Consider the following 27,776-nt stretch of genomic DNA (forward strand, 5'->3'; position numbering starts at 1 on the left):
AGCCCACAATGTCTGCCGACCATTTATCCTAATCTAAGATCAACCTAACCTACACTCCTTCAATTTACTGCTGCTCATCTTTGGATTGTGGGGGCAAAACCCACGCAAACATGGGGAGAATGTGCAAACGCCACATGGACAGTGACCCAGAGGTGGGATTGAACCTGGGACCTCGGCGCCATGAGGCAGCAGTGCTACCCACTGCTCCACCGTGTTGCCCTGATAGTGATGTTTAAGGGGCTTCCTGACAAATACATGAATAGGATGGGAATAGAGGTATTATGGGCCCCGGAAGTGTTAGATGGGCAGCATGATCGGTGCAAGCTTGGACAGCCAAAGGGCCTGTTCCTGTGATCTACCTTTCTTTGTTCAATGTGTGCTGCTGTAGAAGCCAAGTCTCCCTCCCCTCTCCCACCCCACCCAACACAACACAACCAAAGAAGTCAGGAGAACTCACTTCTGACAACATGTTTAATCAAGACTTCATCTTTTATGGAACATCGGAGGTTTGTGGCATTATGAAGTGAACATAATCTAGTCGTGTTCACACACTTCCATAATTAGTGTACAATTCAGAGACACCATTTTGGATATTTTAGCATCTCAAACTACTTTATACATAATACATAGATGGATGCTAATTACAGAAAGTTGTTCAGTACCAGAGAATATCTTTGTACAAAATCTATTGTAAAATAATTTAAAGCCCAGGCTAATTCTGCCATTTGACACTAACATTACCATCGCAAAGTAATCTTTGCCAGAAAGCTGGGAGACACTGATAATTAATATACACTAATTATTAGCACTTGATAAAACTGCTCAAATTTTCAAGGAACTTTATGTACTCCTGGTGTTCCACGGCTGTGCTCAGCTCAACGAGTTCATCAGCAAAAGTGTTATCAATCCCCCGGTCAGCCAGAAAGTCCATCAGATGGTCATAGAGGGCCTGTGGGAGACAAGAGGGGAGTTAAGGTCTGCATGTGTATTCAATAAGGAGCCACTCTGACACTAACTCCCCCACCCCGATACCAGTGATCGCCGGGTCTCCACGGAAGATTTGGCCCTAAATACAAGTCTGTAAGAACAAGGCACTTATAGAAAATGGTAAAAACCATTTTGAATCCATAGAATCCCTACAGTGCAGGACATTCAGCCCATCAGGTCTGCACTGACCCCCCGAAAGTGGGTCTTAGGTGGGGTTACTGGGATAGGGTGGGGCCATGAGTCTGGGCAAGATGTACTTTCAGAGCGTGTGTGTAGGCTCGATAGGCCAAGTGGCCTCCTTCTGCACTGTAATGATTCTTTGATTCAACCTAGTCCCACTTCCCCGCCATAACCCCTCAGCACATTGATCATGGCCAATCCACGTAGTTAATTTATTAACTTAATGCATGTTTCCCCTATATTAGCTTCAATTTGAAAACCTCGACAACCAGTGCCAATCGTATGGGACTCAGCCACATGGGTGCCAAGGGAGATCAGGTTCTACGATGTCCTTTGTAGTTAAGTAACATTCCAGAACCTTGAAGGTTTACACGTAGGAAGCCAATTAGACAACATTAAAAAAGGTTACCATCTTCCCTGGGGAAACACATAAATCCCATGAGAAACCCAACTGCAGATGAGGGACAAAGGCATGCAGCAAAATGGAGCAGAAAACACAATGATCAAACCAATAACCATAGGAGAGAAAGTTGTGGTGTAGGAAGCTCATTCCAGAATTCCAACCACATTCAGAACTTGCTTTGACATTCAGGATATCTCCCCACTCACCCAGTCTAGGGAGTCTGTGTTAAGGGTAAAGCTGGTGTCTTTCCAATCTTCTTCAGCAGTGGGCTGAAAGCTGACTTCCCTGATGGCAAAGATGTCACTGTCATCCTCATCGTCACGTCCAACCTGTCATTGGGGATGTGAAAAGGCATAATGCTTTAATAATTATCACTTTAAACACTGTACCGAGTGGCTGTGTGATGGTGTACATTCAATATGCAGGTTTTGACCAAGCTTAATATCAGAGTGCTGCAGGATCATGCTAGCATCATCAACTTGCATTCACCAATCAAGACTTGCACAAGGATCACCAATCCACCTGTTGGATGGATTGATCATGATCCCAACACCATTGTGAGAGCACCAACCAAGGATTGCAATAGTTCAAGACTCAGCTGCATCCTCTGAGGGCAAGTAGAAATGGTCAATGAATGAGGCCTCAACAGCACTGAATTGGTCAAACAAGTGCCCACCTCACATTACGAGCTACTACTTCAACCTCAGCATTTATAGCTTCAACTTCCAGTCTTTATATCCAGTGGTCATCTTTGTCCACACCCTCATCGCCTATTCAACACTGCACCAATCTAACTATCCCCACACAAATAAAACTCTTGTCCCTTTGAACTTCATCTGCCCATCCAACTCAGCAGGATACTATTGACCCGTTTCACCGCTTGTTCATCCCTCTCCAATTTTCCTGTTCCCAGGAAAACTATCATTCTATGATAGTTTTCACTTAACTTAGGGTGGCACTGCTGTCTCACAGCTCTAGGTACCCAAGTTCAATTCCAGCCTGGGGTTACTGTCTGTGTGGAGTTTGCACTTTCTCCCTGTGTCTGCGTGGATTTCCTCCGGTTTCCTCCCACAATCCACAGATGTTCAGTTTAGGTGGATTGGCCATACTAAACTGTCCCTTAGTGTATAAAGGTTAGGTAGGGTTGCTGGGATAGGGTGGAGACGTGGGCTTAAGCATGCTGCTTTTTCCACGGTCTTGATGGGCTGAATGGGCTCCTTCAGCACTGTAGGGATTCTATGTACTCTCACAGCCCCCCACAATCCGAAGTCAGTCACATACAAACTAACTTACTCATAGAATTTACAGTGCAGAAGGAGGCCATTCAGCTTATCTCGTCTGCACGGCCACTGGAAAGAGCACCCTACCCAAGCCCATACCTCCACCCTATCTCCCTAACCCAGCTACCCCACCTAACCTTTTTGGACACCAAGGGGCAATTTAGCACAGCCAACCCACCTAACCTGCACATCTTTGGACTGTGGGAGAAAACTGGAGCACCCGGAGAAAACCCATGCACACACAGGGAGAACGTGCAGACTCTGTCTGCAGAAACAGTAATCCAAGCCGGGAATCAAACCCGAGACCCTGGAGTGGAGAAGCAGCTGTGCTACCCACTGTGTTACCGTGCCACCCTTACTTGCATTCAACTGCTGAGCTCTCACATTGCCAAATCTGCAGGGCCCAGATAGACTGGACGGGAAAGACCAGTTTCTCTGAGCAAATGGTGAAATACCAGGGCATACAGATTTACGGTCGAAGGATTAGAGGGGAGGAAAAACGTTTTCACCCAGAGTGTGGTGCGAGTCTGGAACTCACTGCGAATTGGTGTGAGGCTGAAATACTCAACTTATTTAAAATACCTGGATCTGCGCCTGAAATGCTGTAACCTGCAAGGAGCTAGAGAGTGGGATTGGACTGCACAGCTAGTTGGCTATTCTTTCTTATTCGGCCGGCGCAGTCACAAAGGGCTGAATGGCCTCACTGTACCGTTACATTTCTATGGTTCTAACCAGAAGTGTTACCCTTATGGCAAATAAAACTAAAGCACAATCTTTCCAGAGGGCAAGAGGCAACGAGGCTTGGCTGTTGTTGAATAATATGTTTCCATAAACCTTCCCATTCCGATACTTCCACATCAAACATCAAGTTTGAAGAATATTACGATCCCAGAGTCTTCTATACTGGACAGAAACCCCAATATTTTAGTTTATTATGTAAGACTGTAAGGGCAGGTACCTTGCTCCAGGAGTAGTTACATAAAGAAAATAGGGATTTGGTATTTTTAAAACAAAACTTTATTAACGCACTATTAAACTCGAACATCACACCAGAAAACAGCTTACAATTACCCTATAAACACTCCTATTCAATACAGTAAATACAATACCCTCAATTACCACCACTGTTCCCAGTTAAACAACAGGAAAGAAAAAATTACAGCTCTCCACCCATCCCAATGACTCAGAATAATGACTTTCCAGAACAGATTTGGCTCCTGTTAGAACCCCTGCAAACTCTTACTCTTCAACTATCCTATTGGGAGCAAAATACCCTACTTGTGGTCTAAAGGGTCAGTCAGATCACAACTCAACTCAAAAGGCTTTGTCAAAATGAATACCGTAACTCCATCCAGCAATGACAATATTTCCCCAGTCTGAAAACCCGTCAACTCCCCGAGGCCGGAAACCCGTCAACTCCCCGAGGCCGGAAACCCGTCAACACCCCGAGGCCGGAAACCCGTCAACCCCCCGAGGCCGGAAACCCGTCAACTCCCCGAGGCCGGAAACCCGTCAACACCTCGAGGCCGGAAACCCGTCAACCCCCCGAGGCCGGAAACCTGTCAACTCCCCCCCGCCTGAAAACACAATTCACCCCTAGGGTGAAAACACGTCAACTGCCCCAGGCTGAAAACAGGTCAACTGCCCCAGGCTGAAAACACGTCAACTGCCCCAGGCTGAAAACACGTCAACTGCCCCAGGCTGAAAACACGTCAACTGCCCCAGGCTGAAAACACGTCAACTGCCCCAGGCTGAAAACACGTCAACTGCCCCAGGCTGAAAACACAATTCACCCCTAGGGTGAAAACACGTCAACTGCCCCAGGCTGAAAACAAGTCAACTGCCCCAGGCTGAAAACACGTCAACTGCCCCAGGCTGAAAACACGTCAACTGCCCCAGGCTGAAAACACGTCAACTGCCCCAGGCTGAAAACACGTCAACTGCCCCAGGCTGAAAACACGTCAACTGCCCCAGGCTGAAAACACGTCAACTGCCCCAGGTTGAAAACACAGACTCCCAGGGACTCCCCCAGTTAAACAACAGCCCATCAGCCCAGACATTTTACTCTGGTCAATTTCACCTCGGCTCCCAAAAGCTTTAGAGTCTTCCGAAACAAGATTCTTTCTATAAAAATGACTACTGCAGTTAAACACACACTAACCGCAGGCCTTGAATTGCCAAGTGTTTATAATCCAATATATATCTAAAATCCTTCAATCGTCACAAGAAATTTTGTAGACCTCAATGAGGCCCCTCCTCAACCTCTGTCTTTCTAATGAAAGCCATGATGTGGAGATGCCGGCGTTGGACTGGGGTGAGCACAGTAAGAAGTCTTACAACACCAGGTTAAAGTCCAACAGGTTTGTTTCAAACACGAGCTTTCGGAGCACGGCTCCTTCTTCAGGTGAATGTAGGAGACATTCACCTGAAGAAGGAGCCGTGCTCCGAAAGCTCGTGTTTGAAACAAACCTGTTGGACTTTAACCTGGTGTTGTAAGACTTCTTACTGTTTCTAATGAAAACAATCCTAATCTACTCAACCTCTCTTCATAGCTAGCGCCCTCCATACCAGGCAACATCCTGGTGAATCTCCTCTGCACCTTGCCAAAGCATCCACATCCTTTTGGTAATGTGGCGACCAGAACTGTACGCAGTATTCCAAATGTGGCCGAACCAAAGTCTTATAAAACTGTAACATGACCTGCCAACTCTTGTACTCAATACCGATGAAGGAAAGCATGCCGTATGCCTTCTTGACCACTCTATTGACCTGTGCCGCCACCTTCAGGGTACAATGGGGCCGAACACCCAGATCTCTCTGTACATCAATTTTCCCCAGGGCTTTTTCATTTACCGTATAGTTCGCTCTTGAATTGAATCTTCCAAAATGCATCACCTCGTATTTGCCAGGATTGAACTCCATCTGCCATTTCTCCGCCCAACTCTCCAATCTATCTATATTTTGCTGTATTCTCTGACAGTCCTCCTCGCTATCTGCTACTCCACCAATCTTAGTGTCATCTGCATACTTGCTAATCAGACCACCTATACCTTCCTCCAGATCATTTATGTATATCACAAACAACAGTGATCCCAGCACGGATCCCTGTGGAACACCACTGGTCACAGTTCTCCATTTTGAGAAACTCCCTTCCCCTACTACTCTCTATCTCCTGTTGCCCAGCCAGTTCTTTATCTATTTAACTTGTACACCCTGGACCCCATGAGACTTCACTTTCTCCATCAGCCTACCATGGGGAACCCAATGTCTTACTGAAGTCCATATATATGATATCTACAGCTCTTCCCTCAATGGAATACGCTCCACTTGCCTAGATGAATGCAGCTCCAACAACACAAGAAGCTCAACACCATCCAGGATAAAGAAGCTGCTTGACTGATACCCGACCCACCACCTTCAACAATCACTCCGTCCACCACTGGCAGCCATGTGTGCCACCTACAGGATATACTGCAGAAACTCACCGAGCACCTTCCAAACTCATGACCATTACCATCTAGAAGGGCCGCAGGTACATGGGAACACCACCACCTTCAAGTTCCCCTCTAAGTCACTCATCACCCCAGCTTGGGAATATATCACTGTTCTTTCATTGTCGCTGGGTCAAAATCCTGGGATTCCCTCCCGAACATCACTGTAGGTTGCAACAGCTCAGGGATCGCAAGGATTCAAGGCAGCATCTCACCACCACCTTCTCAAGGGCAAATGCTGGTCTCGCCAGTTACCTCCCACATCTTCCTCTCATCCCAAACAAATCAGAGTCTTTTACTCACTCTGTCTTGAACTCCTGCACCAAGATTGCATCACCATAACATCCACCCCGGCTACTCCAATCCCATTCCTATAATTCCTGACCACCAATATCTCTGCCCGGCCCCACACCAGTTGACGTTGGAAATAGCTCTTTAGGCACCATCCCATCTTCCCGTGAAAGAATCACAATTCCCACCTCAGGAAAAAAAGGCTACCCCAATCCTTCCTCAAAATCTGTGAACATGCAGTAATCGCAATGCACACCTCTTCCACCACTATCCTAGCACCAAGGCCGTCCTAGTAGAATGAGTACCATCTCCTGACCTGTGCATCATCGCTCAGTGTCCTCTCAGTCTAGTGTTGAACATGGTGGTCAAGAAATCTGGAGCGTGCTGCCTGAAAGAGCAGTGGAAGGCAGATTCAGCCGTAACTTTCATAAAGGAATTGGATAAATACACAGAAGGAAAAGAAAATACAGGACTATCGGGATAGAGCCAGAATAGACACAATGGACTGGAAGATGATCTTCAATTCAATGGACTTCCAACACCTGTCGTCCTTCTCCATAACACTGTACTCACTCGATTCCAATCCCACATATCCAAAAATAGCCAGACAACCTCCACTAACAGCCTGACTTATGTCTCCCATCGCAGCCAGAATTCCACAAGGATCTATCTGTGATCACTCTCCAATTAGATACTGCTCCCCGGTGATATTATCTACAGGATGCCTAATTGGCTGAAGGCTATCAATGAAAGGGTGGATCAGTGTTTTAAGAAATATTTTCACTTGTAGTACAATGTAATCTAAGTATTAAACAAAACACATTCCAACATCCACCTGTAAACGGACCTGGGAGTACCACAGAGCATCTATTTTGCAAGGTGAAAATCTGCAAATGGTTGCCGGACCAACCTAATCACCTCCAGTATGAATACTCACCTCGTCCTCGGGGTAGTGACAGTCAAACACCAGGCTCTGGTTATTCGATAGCTTGGTCACTTCCACCACAAAGTTTGGGGTTGAGACGATTTCCGGCTGAAAAGAAATTACATCTTTGTTAGATACATGACATTTTAGACATTACTTTTGATTTTATTGCAATCCTAGCATTGTGCACACCTAAACACGTTAGCCTCAACCTCCTGCCAGATTCGCCTACTTTTCTGAGTGGGGTGGGAGAAGAGAATTGGGAAAGCAAATAAAATAAAAAGCTAAAATCAATGGATTCTCAGACTCTTTGCTTTACCCTAACCCCCCACTGCCAGTTGTATTCTTTCTTCCAATGACACTCTCTGCCCAACCCTTTTTTGCTGATAATTCCACTTTATAGTCAATCACCTTTCTCTGCTATTTAGCAGATAGAGCTTCTGTACACTTCAATCACGACATTGTGCTCTCGGCAATGAGTACTGAACGTCCAGATACAATTTAATGTCTCAAACAGTAGCTGGGCTGCCCCTCCCATTTCATAGGGCGATCAACCGTCTTTTACTTACGGCACTCTCGGCCTACTTCCTGGGATGCACAACTTCTGCATTGTTGACATTGCCACTAGAGTACTGTTTTGGCTTTTCCACCAACTCAACTGTGAACAAGGCTTCACCACAACTATAAAAAGCCAAAGTATGTCCAAGCATGGAATGCAGTGCATACCTGGTTAGAACATTAGAAAAAGCTCCCATCGCAGGCAGCCAATGTAACTAACTCCAATGTCACTTTGGACCAGCAGAGGTGTTGGACCAGCAGAGGTGTTCTCCGTATTAACAGCAGGAACAATGCTACAGAGCTTTTTCCTTTGTTTCCTTCAAAGATTCAAATTCATACTTTACCCCGTGTATTTCAGATGTGTTGAACTGTTGTTGTGCAACCTCCTATTTTAACTCATCTTTCTCCAAGTCATTCCTTAACAACTCCTCCAACCGTCAGGTTTTTAAAACACAATATTTAGAGCTCAGGGGATTGGGGGAAATATACTGGCATGGAGGATTGGTAGGAATAATCGGGTCATATTCAGGCTGGCAGACTGTTACTAATGGGGAACAAAGAAAATTACAGCACAGGAACAGGCCTTTCGGCCCTCCCAGCCTGCGCCGATCCAGATCCTTTATCTAAACCTGTCTCCTATTTTCCACGGTCGACTTCCCTCTGTTCCCGCCCATTCATATATCTGTCTAGATGCATCTTAAATGATGCTATCGTGCCCGTCTCTACCACCTCTGCTGGCAAAGCGTTCCAGGCACCCACCACCCTCTGCGTAAAAAAACTTTCCACGCACATCTCCCTTAAACTTTCCTCCTCTCACCTTGAAATCGCGACCCCTTGTAATTGACACCACCAATCTTGGTAAAAGCTTGTTGCTATCCACCCTGTCCATATCACTCATAAGTTTGTAGACCTCAATCAGGTCCCCCCTCAACCTCCGCCTTTCCAACGAAAACAATCCTAATCTACTCAACCTTTCTTCATAGCTAGCACCCTCCACACCAGGCAACATCCTGGTGAACCTCCTCTGCACCCTCTCCAAGGCATCCACATCCTTCAGGTAATGGGCGACCAGAACTGCACACAGTATTCCAAATGTGGCTGAACCAAAGTCCTATACAACTATAACATGACCTGCCGACTCTTGTACTCAATACCCCGTCCGATGAAGGCAAGCATGCTGTATGCCTTCTTTGACCACTCTATCAACCTGAGTTGCCACCTTCAGGGTACAATGGACCTGAACTCCCAGATCTCTTTGTACACCAATTTTCCCCAGGACTCTTCCATTGACCGTATAGTCCGCTCTTGAATTAGATCTTCCAAAATGCATCACCTCGCATTTGCCTGGATTGGTCCGAGCACGGATCCCTGTGGAACACTAGTCACCCTTCTCCATTTTGAGACACTCCCTTCCACCACTACTCTCTGTCTCCTGTTGCCCAGCCAGTTCTTTATCCATCTAGCTAGTACACCCTGAACCCCATACGACTTCACTTTTTCCATCAACCTGCCATGGGAAACTTTATCTTTGAAGCGGAAAAAGCTCTGTAGCATTGTACGGCAAGGGTCTTGAGCATTGTACGGCAAGTACTTGAGCCCCAGCTACTCATAATCCACATCAGTGATTTGAAGTGAACAAATAGAATATTGCCAGGTTTTCTGGGAATGTGAGTTGAGGAGGATGCATAGAGGCTTCACAAGGATTTAGACAGGCTTAGTGAGTGGACATAAACGTGGCAGATTTGAAAAAACGTGAAATAATCCACTGTGGTAGGAACAGAAATGCAGAGTATTTCTTAAGTGGAGAGAGATTGGGATGTGTTGATGTCCAAAGGGACCTGGGTGTCCTTGTTGATGAGTCACTGCAAGTCAACACACAGGTGCAACAAGCAATTAGGAAGGCAAAATGGTATGTTAGCCTTTACTGTGAGAGGATGAGAATACAGGAGTAAAGAAGTGTTGCTGCAATTGTGTCGTCTTGGTGAGACCACACCTGGAGTATTGTGTACAGTTTTGGTCCCCTTACCCAAGGAAGGATTACTGGCCATAGAGGAAATGCAGCGAAGGTTCATCAGACTGATCCTTGGGATGGTGAGATTGCCCACGGAAGAGACGGAGGAAACTGGACCTGTACGCTCTATAGTGTTTAGAGAAATGAGAGGTGACCTCATTGCAGTGTACAAAATCCTTACACGGCTCAACAGGATGGTTGTTTCCCCTGGCTGGAGAGTCTAGAACCAGGGGAGACAGTCCCAGAATAAGAGGTAGGCCATTTAGGACCAAGCTGAGGAGGGATTTCTTCAGTTAGAGGTTGGGGAATTGTTGGGAATTCTTTACCCCAGAGGGCAGTGGAGGGTCAGTCAGTGAGTATGTTTGAAGCAGATGTCGAGAGATTTCTAGATACCAATGACATCAAGGATTATGAGGAAAGATGGAGTTGAGATAGAAGACATCAGACATGATCGAATTGGCTCGAGGGGCCAAATGGTCTACTCCTGCTCCTATGTTTAATTAACTTCCAATTTACCTCAATACCACACCTCAAATATCTAGCAACTGCAGAGAATTAGGACTAGATTCCCTCGCAATGGACATTTCCTTCAAGGAGCAATTCAGCTGAACTTGCTGATGAATCTGCCTGCATATGGCCAAGCTTGTGCCTGGGAAATGCAGTAACTTATACTTTCCCCTACCTGCTCCTTCTGTCCCTGCAGCTTCTGGGCACTGTCAGCAGACTTCCTCCATTTACCAGCATGGCCCTTCAGGTGGGAGGGGGGGATTGTAGCGAGAGATGTTGAAAAAGAGATAGGGTAGGAAGAAATAAATGGATAAAGGAGGTAATATAAAGAGGAAGAGTTAGGAAGATGGAAGGAAAATATTCAAGAACAAAGCAGACAGAATCAGGGCGGGGGGGGGGGGGGGAGAAGGAAAATATTCAAGAACAAAGACGACAGAATGGGGGGAAAACTATGTGAATAACAACATCAAAAACCGAATAAGATGAGAAAAGAATAAGTTAATTTGAGGATAAACGAGAGCATTGTTCCCTTGTATTCCTTCCCAATGCCCCAGTGTTTGGCCTATCTCCTTTGCTGCCCTGCATGCACGGTCATTTAAAGGGAGCAACTCAAGACTTTTGAAATGCTGCTGTTTGCTTGGCCAAAAAGAGAAAGAAAGGTCTTCACGGTCCCTCCCGAGTGCAGGTATATCTCATAACTACATCTGAACTGGTGGTTCCTCAGATACCGACGCAGTCCATGTCCAAATGCAGCAAGACCCAATACCCATGCCTGGGCTGATAAGCGGAAAGCAACATTTGCGCCACGCGTGCCAGGCAGTGACCATCTCCAAGTAGAGAACACCTAACCATCTACTTCGACTTTAATGTCTAGTTTTGTCATTTTTGTGGACTGGGCATACTTGGGCAATTTTCCACACTGTCGGATAGATGCCCATGTTGTAGCTGTCCTAGAACAACTTGCCTAGGGGCACAGTTAGTTCAAGTCTTCAGTACTATTGCCAGTATCCAGTGTAATTAGTCATTTCTTGATATCACGTGGAACAAATCAAATTGGCTGAAGATTGATATACGCGACTCCAGGAGGAGGTTCGGATGGATCATGCACACTCTGATCATTTTTGGTGAATACTGTCGTAAATGCATCAGCTTTGTCTTTTGTGCTGATGCACTGGGTGCCTTAACCATTGACAATGGGAATATTTGGGGCAGCACGGCGGTGCAGTGATTACCACTGCTACCTCACGGGATCAAGGAACCGGGTTCGATCCCAGCCCTGGGTCACTGTCCATGTGGAGTTTACACATTCTCCCCGTGGCTGCATGGGTCTCAACCCCACAACCCAAAAATATGGGCCAGGTAGGTGAATTGGCCACTCTAAATTACTCCTTAATTGGAAAAAAAAGCATAGAGTATTCTACATTTATAAAATAAAAGACAATAGGAATATTTATGGAGTCTCCTCCTGAGCAGGGGTGCTACTGTGCATCTTGATGATAAGACATTGAAGTCCCCCAGCCAGAGGGTATTCTATGCCCTTGCCACCCTCAGTGCTTCCTCCAAGTGGTATTCAAGGTGGAAGAGCACGGATTGATTTCGACCAGCAACTGAGCTTCTCCCTAGAAGATGGCAAGTCCCATGCGGACAGGAGCCCCGGTACCATGGTCAGTCGTGCTGGAGTGCACCTCCTTGTTTGGCTGTATCAACTGCAACTCAGGGTGCCGAATGAATAGCTCATCTACCTAATATCCCCTTTCCCAGATGGGTTCTTCAGCTACCTCCAGCCCTGCAGCACACGGCCTAGATGAGAGCTGTGTGCTGAAGCCGTTACTGCCCTGCAGAGGGTTTTTGGGCTGGATTACCTCTGTGCAGGAGGTGAGGCCAGTAAAAGCAGGCAGGCTGTCCCTGCCCTGGAACCTTTTGGTAGCAGACAAACAGAAGAAAATTAAAAGTTGGGCAAGTTTCTAACAGACTGTTATCAGCTTCCTATTCACTAACTTTCATTCCGCTGAATACACCTTTGATGCCTGATGCAGAAGACTGTTTGGAGTCATGGGCAGTTGGATGGTCCATCCTGGCCGCAACCTGAGGTCACACGTGTCAATCTTCAGCCAATTTGATTCATTCCACATGACATCAAGAAATGAAAAGGCACTGGATACAGCAAAGGCAATGGACCCTGGTAACAGTCTGGCAATAGTACCGAAGACATGTGCTTCAGAACTAATAGTACCCCGAGGCAACTTGTTCCAGGACATCCACAACACAGGCGTCTATCCGACAGTGTGGAAGATTGTCCAAGCACACCCAGTCCACAAAAACAACAAATCCAACTCAGATTCAGGTAATGGTAATGGCATTGAATGTCACAGGGTGATGGTTAGATTGTCTCTTGTTGGAGATGGTCATTACATGGCACTTGTGTGGCACCATATTACTAGCCACGTATCAGCCCAAGCCTGAATATGGTCCATGACTTACTACATTTGGACATGGACTGCTTCAGTATCTGAGGAATCGTGCATGGTGAACATTGCAAAATCATCAGCAAACATCTGCACGATCAAAATCCCGGGGGTTATCAGTGACCAAAAACAGATTTGGACCAGTCACATAAAATACTGTGGCTACAATTGCAGTTTAGACGCTGGAAATTCTGTGCAGAGTAACTCACCTCCTGATGCCCCGAACCTTGTCCACCATCTACAAGGACAGAGGCAATACCCTCCACTTGCCTGGATGAGTGGAGCTCCATTAACACTCAAGAAAATCAACACCATTCAGACAATGTAGCCCGCTTCATTGGCACACCTTCCACAAACATTCAGTTCCTCCACCACCGACACAGAGAGCAGTGGTGCACTTCAGGAATTCATCAAGGGTTCTTAGACAGCACCTTCCAAACCAGCAACCTCTGCTACTTGGAAGGACAAGGGCTGCAGGTACAAGGGAACACAACCACCTGAAAGTTCCCTTTCAAATCACTCACCACTCTGACTTGGAAACATATCGACATTCCTTCACTCTCACAAGGCCACAATCCTGGAATTCACTTCCTAACAGCACGGTGGATGCACCTCATGGATTGCAGCGGCTCACCACAACCTACACCAGGGTAATATAAACGGCGGCCTTGCCAGCGATAATCAAGTCCCATTAAAGAATGATTAAAAATCTAGCCCATTTTGCACAGTGGTAGTGCTAACACAATAGAGGGTATGCTCAACGTGAAGAAAGGACTTTGTCTCCACAAGGACTGTGCAGTGGTCACTCCTACCGATACTGTCATGCACAGATGCATCTGCCGCAGGCAGATTGTGAGGATGAGGTCAAGTATGTTTACCCCTCCTGTTGGCCCCTCACTACCTGTCGCAGTCCCAGTCTAGCAGCTATGTGCTTTTGGACTCAGCCAGCTTGGTCAGTAGAGGTGCTATTGACATGGAAGTTCCCCACCCAGAGTACATTCTGTGCCCTGGTCACCCTCAGTGTTTCCTCCAAGTGGTTTTTAACACGAAGGAGCACAGTTTGATCAGCATGGGGATGGGGTGGGCTACAAGCTGCCCGTACCCAAGTTTGACCTGATGCCATTAGACTTCATGGGGTCCCGAGTCACTGACAACTTCCTTCCAGCTGTATGCCAATGTGCAATGCGCTGCCACTTCTGACAGGCCTGTCAGCTGGTGAAACAGGACATATCCTGGTACGGTGATAGTGATGTGTGGAGCACTCGTCTATAAAGCATGAATGTATGAGTATACCTCTGTCAGGCTGTTGTTTTGACTGGCCTGTGGGACAGCTTTCCTATTTTTGGCACAGGTTCCCAGGTGTCAGTAAGGACTTTTTTCCTGAAGCGTAGGAGGCTCAGGGGTGATCTTACAGAGGTCTATAAAACAATGAGGGGAATAGATAAGGTAGATAGTCAACATCTTTTCCCAAAGGGACAGGAGTCTAGAACTAGAGGGCATAGGTTTAAGGTAAGAGGGGAGAGATACAAAGAGACCAGAGGGGAAATCTCTTCACAGAGGGTGGTGAGCATCGGGAATGGGTTGCCAGAGGCAGTGGTAGAGGCAGTTACATGGGCAGGGTGGGTATAGAGGGATACAGGCCAAATGTGGGCAAGTGGGACTATCTTAGTGATAGAAACTGGGCAGCATGGACCAGCTGGGCAAAGGACCTGTTTCCATGCTGTAAACATCTATGATTAGGAGGGCTTGGAGGGTCGACAGCGTTAGGAATGCGGTTGTCATCTCCAGTGCTTCGTCGTGCAGAAAGAAGCGATTGCAAAATGTGTTTTAAATATAGTCTGTAATATGGCCAGTCAAACTCCAGCATCAGCTCCTATCAATTCAAAAATCACATTTAAAGAAGCCCACCCGCACAGAGGATGAACATTACACAACAGATTTAACTATCAGTCACCAAGTGTGCTGTGGAAGACCAATCCGTCTCACCTCATTCTCTGCACCCTTCTGTCCTTCCTGCGGCTCCTCCTCCATTGTTGGTGGAATACTGTTGTTGATATTGAAGGAGACTGTAACCCTACAAACAGGAAGGATGTGAATGGTCACCATAGGAATAAACAGCAAGTAGGCCAAGTTGCAGCCCAGAATGACCAAAAGCAGGAAGGTGAGTGAGAACATGTTGATCACAGACTGCTCATAGCAACAAGTTAATTTAAAACCTGGGATTGGTAGAGAAGGTGCCAACGATATTGAAGTTGTCATCAAGAATAGCATGGGATACAATCAATGCTGGTACTGCAGAAACAGGGTGGAGGTGACCAGGACTCATTTGTAATGGTTAGCATTGTAACCTGTTTGATACTGGGAGCTTTGAGGAACAAAGAACAATACAGCACAGGATCAGGCCCTTCGGGCCTCCAAGCCTGCGCCGGCCATGTACCTGCCTAAACTGAAACCGTCTGCACTCATGGAGCCCGTATCCTTCCATTCCCACCCTAGTCATATATTTGTCTAGCTGTCCCTGAAATGCCACTATCGTACCTGCTCCAACCACCTCCCCAGGCAGCACGTTCCATATATTCACCACCCTCTGTGTAAAAAAAAATATATTTATTCAAGTTTTCAGCCGATTTTCAACAGAACCCCTCCCCCCGCCCCCCCACAGAAAAAAAAAACATGAACACAACGCGCAAGAATTATAAATAGGGATTTCCCCAAAATACAATAGCCCCCCCATATAACAATAACACAGATCGGGAAACACCCCACCCTAACCCCAACAGGAAAGCCCCCCCCCCCCCCCCCCCCCAACAGGAAAGCCCCCCCCCCCCCCCCCCCCCAGGTTGCTGCTGCTGCTGACCTCCTCCTAACGCTCCACGAGAAAGTCTAGGAATGGTTGCCACCGCCTGAAGAACCCCCGCACAGACCCTCGCAAGGCAAACTTTATCCTCTCCAGCTTGATGAACCCAGCCATGTCATTAATCCAAGCTTCCACGCTAGGGGGCTTCGCAACCTTCCACAGTAGCAAACTCCTCCGCCGGGCTACCAGGGACGCAAAGGCCAGAACACCGGCCTCTTTCGCCTCCTGCACTCCCAGCTCGTCCGATACCCCAAATAATGCTACCCCCAGCTCGGCTTGACCCGGGTGTTCACCACCTTGGACATAGTCCTCGCAAAGCCCCTCCAGCACCGGGCACGTCCAGAACATATGGACGTGATTTGCTGGACTCCCAGAGCACCTCACACATCTGTCCTCCACCCCAAAGAACCTACTCATACTCGCCCGTCATATGCGCTCTGTGAACAACTTTAAACTGCATCAGGCTGAGCCTGGCACAAGAGGAGGAAGAATTAACCCTACTCAGGGCATCAGCCCACAACCCCTCATCGATCTCCTCCTCCCACTTGCCCTTCAGCCCCTCCACCGAGGCCTCCTCCTCCTCTTGCAGCTCCTGCTAAATCGTCGAGACCTTGCCCTCTCCATCCCATACCCCCGAGATCACCCTGTCCTGAACCCTGCGTGCTGGAAGCAGCAGGAATTCCCTCACCTGCATATACCTGAAAGCGTTCCCTGGGGGTAGCCCAAATTTCTCCTCCAGCACCCCTAGGCTCGCAAACGCCCCATCAATGAACAGGTCCCCCATTCTTTTGATCCCTGCCCGACGCCATCTCTAGCCTCTTCCACGCCGCCCCCTCTCCCTCCATTACCCATCTACGAATCATCACCACATTGGCTGCCCAATAATAGCCACATAGGTTCGGCAACGCCAGCCCCCCTCTGTCCCTGCTACGCTCCAAAAACACCCTCTTCACCCTCGGGTCTTATTCGCCCACACAAATCCCATGATGCTCCTGCTTACACGTTTGAAAAAGGCCTTAGGGATCAAAATGGGAAGGCACTGGAACACAGAGAAACCTCGGAAGGACCGTCATTTTAATCGACTGCACCCTACCCGCTAGAGAGAGTGGCAACATATCCCATCTTTTAAAATCCTCCTCCATCTGCTCCACTAGCTGCGTCAGATTGAGCTTATGCAGGGCCCCCCCCCAACTCCTAGCTACCTGGATCCCCTGGTACCGAAAGCTCCTTTCCGCCCTCTTCACCGGAAGCTCGTCTATCCCCCTTTCCTGGTCCCCTGGATGCACCACAAAGAGCTCACTCTTCCCCACGTTGAGTTTATACCCCAAAAAGTCCCCAAACTTCCCAAGGATCCACATGACCTCCGCCATCCCCTCCACTGGGTCTACAACAACAGGTCATTAGGGGCCTCACGGTAGCATGGTGGTTAGCATCAATGCTTCACAGCTCCAGGGTCCCAGGTTCGATTCCCGGCTGGGTCACTGTCTGTGTGGAGTCTGCACATCCTCCCCGTGTGCACGTGGGTTTCCTCCGGGTGCTCCGGTTTCCTCCCACAGTCCAAAGATGTGCGGGTTAGGTGGATTGGCCATGCTAAATTGCCCGTAGTGCAAGGTTAAGGGGGGGATTGTTGGGTTATGGGTATACGGGTTACGTGGGTTTAAGTAGGGTGATCATTGCTCGGCACAACATTGAGGGCCGAAGGGCCTGTTCTGTGCTGTACTGTTCTATTCTATCGGCATACAACGACACCCGGTGTTTCTCTCCGAGGCCTCCTCCTCCTGGAGGGGACCAATCCCCTCCAGTTCCTGGACTCCCTCAGTGCCATGGCCAACGGCTCAATTGCCAGTGCAAACAACAAGGGGTACAACTGAAAGTACTCCGACCTCCGCCGGTTTGTAGCCACACTCGCCACAGGGGCTTTGTATAGTAGCCTGACCCAACTTATGAACCCTTCCCCAAACCCAAACCTCCGCAGCACTTCCCAAAGATACTCCCACTCCACCCGATCGAAGGCCGTCTCCGCGTCCATGACTGCCACTACCTCCACTGAGGGCATCATAATCACATTGAGGAGCCTCCGCACATTAGTATTCAGCTGCCTATCCTTCACAAATCCCGTCTGGTCCTCATGAATCACCCCCAGGACACAGCCCTCAATTCTTGTGGCCAAAACCTTCGCCAGCAACTTAGCATCAACATTGAGGAGCGAGATCGGTCTATACAACCCACATTGCAATGGGTCCTTGTCCTGCTTCAAAATCAAAGAAATCAGCGTCCTGGGCATTGTCGGGGGCAAGGTCCCCATCTCCCTCGCCTCATTAAAAGTTCTCACTAGCAACGGGCCCAGCAGGTCCACATACTTTCTGTAAAATTCAACCGGGAACCCATCTGGCCCCGGGGCCTACCCCGCCTGCATGCTCTCCAATCCTTTAACCAGCTCCTCCAGTCCAATCGGTGCCCCCAGCCCAACCACCTGCTCCTACTCCACCCTCGGGAACCTCAACTGATCTAGGAATCATCGCACCCCCCCCCCCCCCCCCCCCCCCCCCAAACTGGAGGCTCAGACCTATACAGATCCCCATAGAAGTCCCTAAATACCTCGTTTATTTTCACCGCACCGTGTTCCCCCCTTTATCCCTAACTCCACCAATCTCCCTCGCCGCTTCCCTCTTACGAAGCTGATGTGCCAAGCATCCGACTCGCCTTCTCCCCATACTCATATGCCGCCCCTTGCGCTTTTCTCCACTGCGCCTCTGCTTTCCCCGTAGTCAGTAAGTCGAATTCCGTTTGGAGGTTCCGTCGCTCCCTAAGTAGCCCCTCCTCGGGGGCCTCTGCATAGCTCCTGTCCACCCTTAAAATCTCCCCCACCAGTCTCTCCCTCTTCTCCCTATGGTCCCTAATGGAAATTAGCTCTCCCCTAACCACCGCCTTCAACGCCTCCCAGACTACCCCCACCTGCACCTCCCCATTGTCATTGGCCTCTATAAGTATCTTTCGATACACCCCCGAATCCGCCCGCACACCTCCTCATCCGCCAACAGTCCCACATCGAGGCGCCACAACGGGCGCTGGTCCGTCTCCTCCCCCAGCTCCAGCTCCACCCAATGCGGGGCATGATCCGAGACGGATATGGCCGAATATTCCGTTCCCTCCACTTTCGGGATTAGTGCCCTACTCATGATGAAAAAAATCTATCCGGGAGTAGGCTTTATGAACGTGGGGAAAAAAGAAAAATTCTCTGGCCACCGGCCTAGCAAACCTCCATGGATCCACTCCCCCCATCTGGTCCATAAACCCCCCCCCCCCCCCCCAAGCACCTTGGCCGCAGCCGGCCTCCTACCCGCCCTGGACCTAGAACGGTCCAGTGCTGGGTCCAGCACCGTATTGAAGTCCGCCCCCATTATCAAGCTTCCTACCTCCAGATCCGGAATCCGACCCAACACGCATTTCATAAATCCGGCATCATCCCAGTTCGGGGCATATACGTTCACCAGCACCACCCGCACCCCCTGAAACCTACCACTCACCATCACATACCGACCTCCATTATCCGCCACGATGTTCAGTGTCTCGAACGACACTCGCTTCCCCACCAGAATCATCACCCCTCTATTCTTCGCATCTAACTCAGAGTGAAAGACCTGCCCAACCCACCCCTTTCTCAGCCTAACCTGATCTGCCACCTTCAGATGCATCTCCTGGAGCATAACCACATCTGCCTTCAGTCCCTTTAAGTGCGCGAACACCCGTTCAGGGTGTTCCAACCCCCCCTCTTCCTCCGCGGGGCCCTGCCCCTCCAACTCAGACGCCCACACTCTCACAGCCCTCACATCAAATCCATTCACCTAACCCCACCCAGCACCCAACAAAAACAGAACATTCCCAAAACACAGTAAACCCCATAAGCTCCCCTCCACAACAAACCCTCAGTTAGAGTCCAACTTTTCAGACTGAATAAAGGTACACGCCTCATCTGGCGTCTCAAAGTAGTGGTGTCGATCCTGAAATGTGACCCACAATCCTGCTGGCTGCAGCATCCCGAACTTCACCCCCTTCTGATGGAGAACCGCCTTAGCCCGATTGAAACCAGCTCTCTTCTTGGCCACCTCAGCACTCCAGTCCTGGTAGATTTGGATCTCCGTATTCTCCCACCTGCTGCTCCGTTCTTTTTTGGCCATCTCAGGATGCACTCCCTGTCTATGAAGCAGTGGAACCTCACCACTACAGCCCTTGGCGGCTCGTTGGCTTTGGGTCTCCTTGCCAGGATTCGATGAGCCCCGTCCAGCTCCAGGGGCATCGGGAAAGCTCCTGTGCCCATCAACGAATTGAGCATCGTGACCACATATGCCCCGGCATCGGACACTTGCACTCCCTCAGGGAGACCCAGAATCCGAAGATTCTTCCTCCTCGACCGATTCTCCAGTTCCTCAAATTTTTCATGCCACTTCTTATGCAGCGCATCCACCTTCACCGGCAGGCCCAAGATCTCGTCCTCGTTCTCCCAGGCTTTTTGCCGCACCTCCCGGATCGCCACCCCTTGGGCCTTTCTGGGTCTCAACAAGCTTCTCAATCGACGCCTTCATTGGCGCCAGCATTTTTGCCTTCAGCTCCGCAAAACAGCGTTTGAGGAACTCCTACTGCTCCTGTGACCATTGCGCCCACGCTGCTTGGTCTCCACCCGCCGCCATCTTGCTTCTCCTCCCTCGCACTTTTCGCTGCACTAAAATCACTTGACCGCTCCACTCCTGGTCCAATCCATACAGTGCTGGGGGAACCGTACTGTCACCTTCCCACACTGGGAACCGTCGAACAAATGCTGTTGGGGCCCCTCAAAAGAGCCCAAAGTCTGTTCCTGGCGGGAGCTGCCGAACCTGTGACCTACCTCGGCATAGCCGCAACCAGAAGTCCTGTGTAAAAAACACTTGTCTCGCACATCTGGTCTAAACTTTTCCCCACGCACTTTAAACCTATGTCCCCTAGTACTTGACTCTCCTACCCTAGGAAAGAGCATCTGTCTATCCACTCAATCCTGTGTGAACAGACTGAGTTTATCTAACGTCTCCGCATAGCTAATGCCCTCCATACCAGGCAACATCCTAGTAAACCACTTTCATAGAATTTACAGTGAAGAAGGAGGCCATTCAGCCCATCGAGTCTGCACCAGCTCTTGGAAAGAGCACCCTATCCAAGCCCAGATCTCTGCCCTATCCCCATAACCCAGTAACCCTACCCAACACTAAGGGCAATTTTGGACACTAAGGGCAATTTATCATGGCCAATCCACCTAACCTGCATATCTTTGGACTGTGGGGGGAAACCGGAGCACCCGGAGGAAACCCACACAGTCATGGGGAGAATGTGCAGACTCCGCACAGTGACCCAAGCCAGGAATCTAACCTGGAACCCTGGAGCTGTGAAGCAATTGTGCTAACCACTATGCTACCATGCTGCCCATTTCTGTACCCTCTCCTCCACATCCTTCTGGTAGTGTGGCGACCAGAATTGTACTATATTCTGTAAAATTATTTCCTAATTGTCCGGTCTTTTCTATTTGGTCCTGCTTGAAGGTGTTAGAATAGATAAGATTTTGTTAAGGGAGGAGGGGTGGGCCTCTGTGCTTCGACCTTGGGAGGGATTGGTTTTTTTTGTGCTTTTTACCATTGTTCTGGGAACTTATACTAAGAGTGGGTGGGGTGGGGAACCAGCAGATGGTAGGATGCTAGGCGCCGGGGGCGGGAGCTGCAAGGCTAGCTGGGAGGGCTAGTTCACGGAAGCAAAGTGGGGGGTGAGCTGAAGATTAACGTAGTGGGGGAGTTGGGGGGGGGGGGGTGCTAACAAGGAGGGGATTTTTAGGAGGTTGGAGGAGGAGAGTAGATGACGGCAGCTGCCGAGGGGCGGGCCAGGTGAGGTGCGGGGCATGGGCCAAGGGCTGGCCTAGTAAAGGTCATGGCTGAGAACTGCGGGGTTTATGGAGCGCAAGGGGGGGGGGGGGTTGGATCCGAGATTCGGAGGCCAAGGAGTATTCATTCTACTCCCATGTGCACAAGGTATATTCCAGGATAGAATTTATTGTACTTGACAAAACGCTGTTAGCGGGGGTGGAGGAAACGGAGTATTCAGCAATCGTGGTGTCAGACCACACTCCACACTGGACAAACCTACGGGTGAGCACAGCAACAACCCAGCATCCGCAGTGGAGGTTAGATGTAGGGCTGTTAGCAGAGGATGAGGTTTGTAAGCAGCTGAGGGAGGCCATTCGTGGGTACATAAAAGAGAAATGACATGGGAGAGACCACGGCAGGGGTGGTTTGGGAAGTACTGAAGGCAGTTATTAGAGGGGAGTTTATTTTGATTCGGGCCCACAGGGAGAAGACTGAACGGGCAGAGTTAGACAGGCTGGTAGGTGAAATCTTAACAGATGGACAGGAGATATGCAGAGTCTCCGGATGAGGAGCTCCTGAAGGAGCATCAGAGACTCCAAGTGGAATTTGGGCTCCTGTCCACAACCAAGGCAGAAGGGCAGTTGAGGGGGTGAAAGGGGCAATATACAAATATTGGGAGAAAGCCAGTAAGATGTCAGCACATCAACTGAAGAGGCAGGAGGCAGCGAGAGAAATTGGGAAAGTAAAGGATATGAGGGGGAAGGTAGTGGTGGACCCGGGGGCGATAAATGATGTGTCTCATGAATTCTATAGTCGACTCTATGAATTGGAACCCCCAGCCGGGGAGGAGCAATCTTTGGAGAGGCTAGAGTTCCCGAACGCAGATGAAGAGCTGGTGGAATGCCTGGGGGGCCCAATTGGGTCGGGGAGGTGATAGATGGGTTGGGGCGATACAATCGGGTAAGGTGATGGATACCCAGTGGAGTTTTATAAAAAGTTTTCTGGGTCCGTTCCTGGCTAAGGCCTTTAACAAGTCTAAGGAGCTGGGAGTGCTTCCCCCCAACGCTATCACAGGCATCGATCTCTCTCATCTTGAAGCGGGACAAGGACCCAGAGAGTTGTGGATGGTACAGGGCAATTTCCCTTATGAAACGCTAAATTGCTGGCAAAGATCTTGGCCACACGTATAGAGGATTATGTCCCAGAGGTAATCGGGGAGGGCCAGGCGGGATTTATGAAGGGCAGGCACCTGACATCCAACATTAGACAGCTCCTGAATGTTATAATAATGCCAGCGGAGGGGTGGGAGGTTGAGGTGGTAGGAGCTATGGATGCAGAAAAGGCTTTTGACCGGGTGGAGAAAAGTACCTGTGGGATATTCTGGACAGGTTCGGGTTTGGGCAGCGATTTGCGAATTGGGTCCGGTTGCTATACCAGGCTCCGGTGGCGAATGTAAGAACCAACCAGTCCGGTCAGAATATTTTAGTCTCTGTAGGGCAACAAGACAGGGGTGCCCACTCTCCCCACTACTGTTTGCCCTGGCAATGGCCCTTAGGTCATCGAATGTTTGGCGGGGGAGAGTGAGGGGGGTGGAGCACAGGGTCTCTCTCGCTCTACGCGGATGATTTACTGCTTTATATCACAGACCCGTTTGGGGGGGTGGGTTGGGGGGAGATGGCTGGAATTATGGAGACACTGGAAGAATTTGGGTGGTTTTCAGGTTACAAGTTAAACATGGGAAAGAGCGAGGTTTTTGCGATTCAGGCACGGGGGCAGGAAAGGAGAGTAAGGGTGTTACCTATTAAAGTGGTGGGGAGGAGCTTTAGGTATCTGGGGTCCAGGTGGCTAAGGATTGGGGACAGCTCCACAAGTTAAATCTGGGTAAAGCGGTCGAGCAGATGAAAAGGGATTTCCACAGGTGGGACATGCTCCCGCTGACACTGGCGGGGAGGGTTCAGCCTCAGGGCTGCTGTTATTTTTCAATGTCTCCTATTTTTTGTCCCGAAGGCCTTTTTTAGGAAAATGAATGCGGCGATCTTGGGTTTTGTGTGCGCTGGTTAAATCCAGAGGGCGAAGAAGGCACTCCTGGAACAGGGTCGCGGGGAGGGGAGCTTGGCCCTCCCGAGCTTAATCAATTATTACTGGGCGGCCAATATATCGATGGTCAGGAAGTGGATAGTGAGGGAGGGGTCGGCTTGGGAGCAAGTAGAGGCGGCAACTTGTAAGGGTACAGGTATGGAGGCATTATTGACAGCGCCCCTGCCTTTCTCGCCGGCTCGGTACTCCACAAGCCCAGTGGTGATGGGAACTCTGAGGGTGTGGGGACAATGGAGACAACACACGGGATTGGAGTGGGCGTCAGTGTGGTCACCGATCTGTGACAATCACCGTTTGGTCTGAGGGGGCTGGATGGGGGCTTTAGGCAATGGCAGCGGACAAGGATTGAGAGATTTGGGAATCTCTTCATTCAGGAGGGTTTCCCGAGCTTGGAGGCATTAGAGGAGGAGTTTGAGTTGCCGGGTGGGAACAGGTTTCGGTACCTACAGGTACGGGACTTTGTCCGGAAGCAGGTTCCAAGCTTCCCTCGCCTCTCTCTAAGGGACTACAGGATAAGATGATGTCAAAAGCAGGGGTTGGGGGAGGCGAGGGTCTCGGAGATATACGAGTTGATGAAGTGGGAAGGAGCCCCTATTGGAGAGGTGAAGAAGTGGGAAGAGGAGCTGGGAGGGTTGGAAATCAAATTATGGGAAAAGACTTTGAAGAGAGTTAATTCATCCTTGTCTTGTGCCAGACTGGCCTGATCCAGTTCAAGGTGGTTCATAGGACCCACATGACGGTAGCCCGGATTAGCAGGTTTTTTTGAGGAAGTGGAGGATAGGTGCACGCTGTGGGGGAAGCCCGGCGAATCATGTTCTGGGCATGTCCGAAGTTGAGGGTATTCCGGCAGGGATTTGCGGACATCATGTCAGGGAAGGGAGGGTGACTCATGAGTCCAGAAACAGCAATATTTGGGGTATCGGAAGATCCGGGGGGGGATGAGAAAACGCACGCCTATGTTCTGGCCTTCTCCTCCCTGGTGGCCTGGAGACAGATTTTGCTGGGGAGGGAGGGACCCAGAACCTCCAATGGCAGAAGTGTGGGTCAACGACATGGCAGGGTTTCTCAGGCTGGAAAAGATTAAGTTCGCCTTGACAGGATTAATTCAGAGGTTCACCCGGAGGTGGCAGCCATTCATCGACTTCTTCAAGGAAAATTGAACATCAGCAGTGGGGGGGGGGGGGGGGGGGGGAAGAGGGGGATGGGGTAATTAGGAAATAGGGCGGGGTACGAGGGGGACATTGTTTTTAGGTTTTGTGCGTGTGTCGGTCCACGCAGTTGTTTAAGGAATGTTAGTGTTAAACTGCAAATTGTGAAAATTACAAATGCTTCAATGAAATATTTTCTGGTAAAATAATTTCCCAATATACAATATATATTTGTTCAACATTCAATTCATTGGTAATTAAGTGAAAGGATTAGATAGTTGGCTTGGTGATAAGCACTCTTATCCGATTGAGTAGGTTGTTGCTTCGTGTTTCACTCCAGGGGTTTGTCTACATAACTCTGGTTGTCATTTCAGTACAGTACTGCACAGTAGGAGGTGCCATGTTTTGTGGAGCCACTATCCCAAGACCACACCTACAGGTTCATGTGAAATTTAAACGGTCCCATGGCACTATTTGAAGAGCAGAGAACTTCTGTCCAAAATTGCCCCAAACTAACGTCATTAAAAATGTATTATCTGGTTGGTCCCCTCACTGCAGCCTGACTGACTTTACTTACTTTTCACCATCAACTTTTCTTATAAGTTTCGCTTCAGTCCCATTCAGCCCAACCTCCCAGCCTCCTGACATCTTCGGCAGGTTTGAACTCTTCTGAATTTTCTTCTCCTCCTGGATTTCATCTGTGAGGAATTCTGCAAATGCTTTGTCACCTGCAAAGTGAACGTAGAACCAGTAGCATTAAACTAGCATGTTCTGCACGCATAAACACAGCACCTCAAGACTCCTGTTAGCTTAACCATTAAACAGAGAACAAAACTAGACCAAGACAAGGCGGCCCCAGAATTGGAATCAGAGCCAGATTTGGGGGGCAAATGGAGGGGATTGAGGGGAGGGGGGCAGGGGATTGAGGGGCAGGGGATTGAGGGGCAGGGGATTGAGGGGCAGGGGGCAGGGGATTTCATAGATTATCATAGAATTTACAGTGCAGGAGGCCATTCGGCCCATCGAATCTGCACCAGCTCTTGGAAAGAGCACCTGACCCAAGGTCAACACTTCCACCCTATCCCCATAACCCTGTACCAGCCTCCCCAGACAGGCGCCGGAATGTGGTGACTAGGGGCTTTTCACAGTAACTTCATTGGTGCCTACTCTTGACAATAAGTGATTTTCATTTCATTCAGTAACCCCACCCAACACGAAGGGCAATTTTGGACACTAAGGGCAATTTAGCATGGCCAATCCACCTAACCTGCACATCTTTGGACTGTGGGAGGAAACCGGAGCACCCAGAGGAAACACACACAGACACGGGGAGGATGTGCAGACTCCGCACAGACAGTGACCCAAGCCAGAATCGAACCTGGGACCCTGGTGCTGTGAAGCAATTGTGCTATCCACAATGCTACCGTGCTGCCCTTGAGCGGCATTGAGGGAGGGGGTCAGGGGATTGAGGGGAGGGTAGTTGGGGTAGAAGGAGGATAGGAGATTGCTTACTCCGCCGCTTACCCTCGGTGTGCAGCGCCCCGCAGCTACAGGACAAGCCGTTGAGGCGGCGGCTGGAGCTGAGCGGTCCGCGGCCCGAGCTGCAGAGCAGCCACATGGAGCGAGTGAGGCCGCGGATCCCCGGGGTTCCGGCACTGGCACCGGCCGCCGGCAGGGTGGAGTGGATCCGCGGCGGGGCGGCCCGGGAGGCCAGGCGGGAGGATGAAGAAACGACCCGGGAAAGGACCCTGAGCATGGCGGCAGGCAGCATGGGGAGGACGGGAACCGGAACCAGAAACTCCCCGGCAGCCAGCCTCCACCAATCAGCAGCAGCTGGGGGGGGGGGGGGGGGGGTCATCGCCGGCTGAGGAACCAATCAGCTGCTGGGAGTGAGAAACCAATCCGATACTGGTAAAGAGCAACCAATCAGCTACTGGGACTGAGGAACCAATCAGCTACTGGGACTGACGAACCAATCAGATGCTGGGACTGAGGAACCAATCAGATGCTGTAGACTGGGATAGGAATAGTAGGGCAAGAGTTCAGGACCATATTCTATGGCAATATGTTTCCGGTATAATGAGAGAGCAGGCTGGCGAATGAGTCGGCCGAAAGAACAAAGAACAATACAGCACAGGATCAGGCCCTTCAGCCCTCCAAGCCTGTACCGGTTATGATACCAACCTTCGCCAAAACCCTGAGCACTTCCTTGTATTTCTATCCATGTGTTTGTCAAGATGCCTTTTGAACGCCGCCAATGTATCTGTTTCCACAACCTCCCCTGGCAACGTGTTCCAGGCACTTACCACCCTCCACGTAAAAATCCTGCCTGGCACATCTCTAAAGTTTGCCCCACGGACCTTAAACCTATGCCCCCTGGTGACTGACCCTTCCACCCTGGGAAAGAGTGCCTGCCAATCCACTCTATCCATAATCTTGATGTGGAGATGCCGGAGTTGGACTGGGGTAAGCACAGTAAGAAGTCTTACAACACCAGGTTAAAGTCCTTTAATCTCATAATCTTGTAGACCTCTATCAGGTCACCCCTCAACCTCCGTCTTTCTAATGAAAACTGCCTGCGTCTATTCAGCCTCTCCACATAGCTAACAACTTTCAGACCAGGCAACATCCTGGTAAACCTCCTCTGCACTCTCTCCAAAGCCTCCACATCCTTCTGGTAGTGTGGCTCAATAT

General features: G+C 49.6%; 1 protein-coding gene across 2 annotated transcripts; it reads right to left on the minus strand.

Annotated features, from left to right (window-relative positions):
* Nucleotides 1-456: 456 nt before the first annotated feature.
* On the minus strand, nt 457-26,886 carry LOC119974605 (complement component 1, q subcomponent binding protein). Of its 2 annotated transcripts, XM_038813637.1 has the most exons (7): nt 26,607-26,886; nt 25,660-25,810; nt 15,085-15,172; nt 10,809-10,874; nt 7,570-7,665; nt 1,777-1,899; nt 457-949 (listed from the first exon to the last, which is right to left on the minus strand). In XM_038813637.1, the coding sequence occupies exons 1-7, from the start codon at nt 26,851-26,853 to the stop codon at nt 803-805; spliced, it is 918 nt and encodes a 305-aa protein (XP_038669565.1). In that variant the 5' UTR covers nt 26,854-26,886; the 3' UTR covers nt 457-802. The 2 variants fall into 2 exon arrangements, with proteins under 2 accessions (XP_038669565.1, XP_038669566.1); XM_038813638.1 differs by lacking the exon at nt 10,809-10,874 and having other exon boundaries at nt 26,607-26,884.
* Between the last annotated feature and the right edge of the window lie 890 nt (nt 26,887-27,776).

The sequence above is a fragment of the Scyliorhinus canicula genome, chromosome 12, assembly GCF_902713615.1.
Source record: "Scyliorhinus canicula chromosome 12, sScyCan1.1, whole genome shotgun sequence".
Taxonomy (NCBI): Eukaryota; Metazoa; Chordata; class Chondrichthyes; order Carcharhiniformes; family Scyliorhinidae; genus Scyliorhinus; species Scyliorhinus canicula.

Coding starts and splice junctions, on each gene's coding strand:
- LOC119974605 (XM_038813637.1), bottom strand. CDS start 26,853: ATGCTGCCTGCCGCCATGCTCAGGGTCCTTTCCCGGGTCGTTTCTTCA. Junction 15,173..25,659: donor AGAAAAGTTGATGGTGAAAA/GTAAGTAAAGTC, acceptor TCCTGTTTGTAG/GGTTACAGTCTCCTTCAATA. Junction 1,900..7,569: donor GTCACTACCCCGAGGACGAG/GTGAGTATTCAT, acceptor CCCCAATGACAG/GTTGGACGTGACGATGAGGA.